At 37.6% G+C, this 4,229-nt stretch overlaps 1 protein-coding gene across 1 annotated transcript; it reads right to left on the minus strand.

Moving 5' to 3' along the window:
* Positions 1-1,226: 1,226 nt before the first annotated feature.
* On the minus strand, positions 1,227-1,802 carry LOC130018485 (keratin-associated protein 13-1-like). Its single transcript, XM_056109177.1, has one exon. The coding sequence runs from the start codon at positions 1,788-1,790 to the stop codon at positions 1,227-1,229; it is 564 nt and encodes a 187-aa protein (XP_055965152.1). The 5' UTR covers positions 1,791-1,802.
* Positions 1,803-4,229: the final 2,427 nt, after the last annotated feature.

Genomic DNA, 4,229 nt, shown 5'->3' on the forward strand with positions numbered 1-4,229 from the left:
GGGAGGACAGTGTTACAGTGCTATATGTCCTTATATATCTGAAACCTTCAGGTGGAAGTTTCAGTAGGAAATGAAGGCAAATGATAAATTTTACCACCAATATTGGATGATCAAGCAAAATTACCTATTTGTACATATTGTCCTTTGCCTTCAGTTAATGTTTTCTTATGTCATATAAAATACTTACATAAAAACCTAAATATAATTACTCCTTTTGAAGTTTATGAAAAAAACTATCAATCTCACTTATTTGTGTAGATGGTATCAAAAAAAGTAAATATAGTATTTAGAACAACAAATCCTTGACCTTGAATTACAAAAAGCAGTGTACAACTGATCAGAGAAAGAATGGAAGCAAGATAGATCAGAAGTGACATAAAGATATTTGTAGAAGGTATTACAGAGTGTATTTGGTGACAGTGAGATGGAGCTATATTGTAAATCAATACCACTTGGCATTGACATTATTTTAACCATGTTACCTAAGCTATAGTAAAATATTTTTTTTGGAAAACTATCAGATTCCAAGAGATAAGCAACCGACACTTGTTCATTTCCCAGTACCACACTCTGTCTCTCAAGTACCTCCAAGAGAGATCTCAGAGCTCAGAGCCAGGAACAAGCACCACTGAATTTGGCTCAAACATAATGAGCCAAGTTTTTTCACCCCTTCTCTATATTTTCATTGAGTTTCATTTTTATGAGAAAGAAAGAAGGAAAGAAAGAGAGAGAGAGAGAGAGAAAGCATGCAAACAAAAAAGAACTCTCAACTAGTCTCAATTGATTACCTATAAGTATATATCTGAAGATACATATCTAGTGAGAAATCAATTCTGATAATGATTCTGAAATCCAAATCCACTGATAACATCCTTTTCTTCTCACAAACTCTGTTATTATTCAACTCACAGCAGGAATAAAAGAGCTGGATGAGAGCATTAATAAACTCACAAAAGTATAAGAATAGGAATTTTTTGAAAGAATCTGGAAGAAATACAAATTCATTTTAGAACCGAATATAGACTTTATTTTTGGATAATATGGGTTATACAACACTCAGATAAATTCTGTAGCATGTGTCCAGTATTTGAGGTAACAGAGAGTTGAGAATAACTGTCAGAAAGTAAGAGAGAAGTTCCATGTAGAGATGATGAGGTTAACACAGCTCAAGAAGAGAAGCATTGATTAGATTGGAACACAAAGTGAGGGAGATAATGAGGTGATCATTAGCAGTTAGACCCAAAGATTGGTCTATAACAAGAAGACTGGCAGGGCAGAGAAGTCAGGTAGGAAGGGCGGCAGAACGCAGAGCCATAGGTCAGAGAAGGGAAGCCACTGGCCCCGCAAGCCAGGGGTGTGAAGACGCTAGGGCCACAGCTCACGGAGTAGCGACTTCCAGCCCCATAGCCCAGGGAGCAGCTGCTGCTGGAGCTCCATCCCCGAGCCCCTGCATAGTAGGGGGACCCGCAGGGGCTGCAGAGGGTGGAGGGCCTGGGGCGGGAGCAGGATGACTGGCAAGGTGTGCAGAGGATGGAGGTCGCAGGTCGGTAGCAGGAGGGTTGGCAGGAGATGGGCACCACGCAGGGAGCCTGGCACCTGGTGGGCTTGCAGATGGTTTCCCCACAGCCGGTGTGGAGAGAGGATCCCAGCTGGCAGGGACTTGGGGAGCAGGCATCGGTGTGGTAGACCAGGTTGCTGGGGTAAGAAGAGCCACAGGCCGATGCTGAGTAGCGCTGGCAGCTCCCCAGGGATCTGGAGGAGAAGTTTCCAGAGCAGCAGTTGCTGGACATTTTGGCAGGAGAAGAGATGAGTGGAGTATGAGAGGGAGGTTTCTGATGTTGAATGTGTGTTCCTTGAAGAGAGAGGCTTTTATACTCTCAAACATGGGTGTGGCTTTACAATCACATGACTAGTACTAGGATTATCTCATTTTACACGTGGTTACTCAATAAATTTTAATTGCAATGAATTAGTACTCAGCATCTTTTTTTACCTCCATAGATAATTTCATTATGTTCTTTACTACTAAGTTAAAGATTCCAACAGTGTCAGAAATGCTATGACTCTAGGCAATTAATGCCATGTTCAGTCTATTCACTGACTGGAATGTTAGTACACTACCACTTGATCAAGAGGCACTGAGCCCTTGTGAATGTGCCATCTTGTTTTTGGTGAAAGCAATCACAGAAATTGATCAAGTCTATTTCTTTATCATTTCTGTAGAAACACTTTTGTCATCAGTGTGGCTCCCTCTTAATACTTAATCACTCTCTCTCTCTCTTTCTCTCTCTCTCTCTCTCTCCCTATTTTTCAGATTTACAATGTGCTTTATTTGTTACTTCATGGCAGAGCCTGGCAAGCTCCCCGTGATGTATTCAATATGCCAGACACAGTAACAACAAAGTCTCCAATGGAGACGTTACTGGGCCCGCTCGAGCAAATCGATGATCAATGGGAGGGCCTTTACCTTTTTATTTGTTACTAAAATTTTTCTACAAGAGAAAAAAATTAAGTTAATTGAAGGAACACATGATAATATTAGATGTCTATACACAGATTTATATAATAAATTTCTTTATATTGTATCAGTGAACCAAGATATTTAGATAAAATTAGTATGGAACACTAAGTTCAAATACAAGTTCTGTGGATTCTACTTTTGCATGCATGTGAAAGAATGAAAAGGACTATAAAATATAGTATCCAGTTCACATGAGCCCATAGTACAAACGCCAGTTCAAACCAAGGTGTATAAAGACATATATCATGCGTCAAGCTGCTAGAACAATGTGTGGGTCATTTCACTTATACTGACTCAAATTTGATTCCTGCATCACATTTTTTTCCGTCCCTCTCAGGGTGATCTTTGAGGTGAGAGTCATTTAACTGTAAGCATCACTAGGTTTGATTCTAAAATTGAAACTAAATAAAAAAATATATACACTGTGTAGTCAAACTATAAAGTTTCTATACACTGAATATTGATATCACTTTGACCCTTGCTCTTAACCTCCTAAGTACATTGTAGCAATTTTTTACTAAGACTTTACATTGTGTTATGGTCTATAAATAAATTATTCTGATTTGTTGAATACAAGATTCGGGGTACATTACATGAAAATACCAAATAATTTTACATAATGGAATTGAACATCATGTCTTCTGGGAGTTTCTACGGAGACTGGATCACAATACACTTACCATTTAAGTATTTGAAGAGCAGCTATATTCTCTAGAAAAGCAGAGGAAACTTATGACTGTGTTATCCCAACCCTTTTAAAATTAAGTGTGGTTACCATCAAAATAACTCGAGATTTCATATGTGAATTATTTGTGTTTTACTTATATTTGAAATTTGTCCAGAGAACATCTATTTCTGGAGCAGCTCCCATCAGGAAGTACCTGTACATACTTTTTACCAGATAATTTCATATAGTTCATGTAATTCCCTATCATTTTTATCTTTATAAGTTTTATACTTCCTTGAGTTTACTCTAAGATAAACTATGTAGTGTAATAACATATATAATGTTTTAAAGGTATTATCAAACAAAAATGAATAAGAAAGAGAAAATAAGTTAAAGTATATGTGTTGGTGTTATAGGACAGAATTTAAAGAACTGCATTTTTTATGACCATTTCTTTGAAATATTCTACTTTTTGATATTTATACCAGGACAGAAAAACATTCATTTAAAAAGACATTTGCACTACATTATTCATTACAGCACTCACTATAATAGCTAAGATTTGGAATTAACCTAGAAGTCCAACAACAGATCAGACTGTTGTCAAGGTGTGGTAAATATATGTAATGGAATATTATTCAGCCTAGGAGAATGATAAAATCATGGAATTTGTTTCACAGTGAATGGAACTGGAAGAGATTACATGTTCAATGTAGAAAGCCAGTGGAATAAGGACAAACAAAATGGTAAAACTTCTAAGTAGTATTTGGAGTAACTGGATGAGGAAAAATTCAGTTTATTTATTTATTTATTTATTTATTTATTTTTGCTTTTTTGGGGGGGTCACACATGGCGATACACAGGGGTAATTCCTGCCTCTGCACTTAGGAGTTACTCCTGGCGGTGTTCAGGGAACCATCTGGGATGCTGGGAATCAAACCCGGGTTGGTCGCGTGCAAGGCAAACGCCCTATCTGCTGTGCTATCGCTCCAGCACACAAAAAAATACAGTTTAAAGGGAGGATTTAAAGATCCCTCAAGG

Source organism: Sorex fumeus, unplaced genomic scaffold, assembly GCF_029834395.1.
Source record: "Sorex fumeus unplaced genomic scaffold, SorFum_2.1 ptg000265l, whole genome shotgun sequence".
NCBI lineage: Eukaryota > Metazoa > Chordata > Mammalia > Eulipotyphla > Soricidae > Sorex > Sorex fumeus.

What these genes read in the sequence shown, in the direction of transcription:
- LOC130018485 (XM_056109177.1), bottom strand. Translation starts at nt 1,790, where the DNA reads ATGTCCAGCAACTGCTGCTCTGGAAACTTCTCCTCCAGATCCCTGGGG.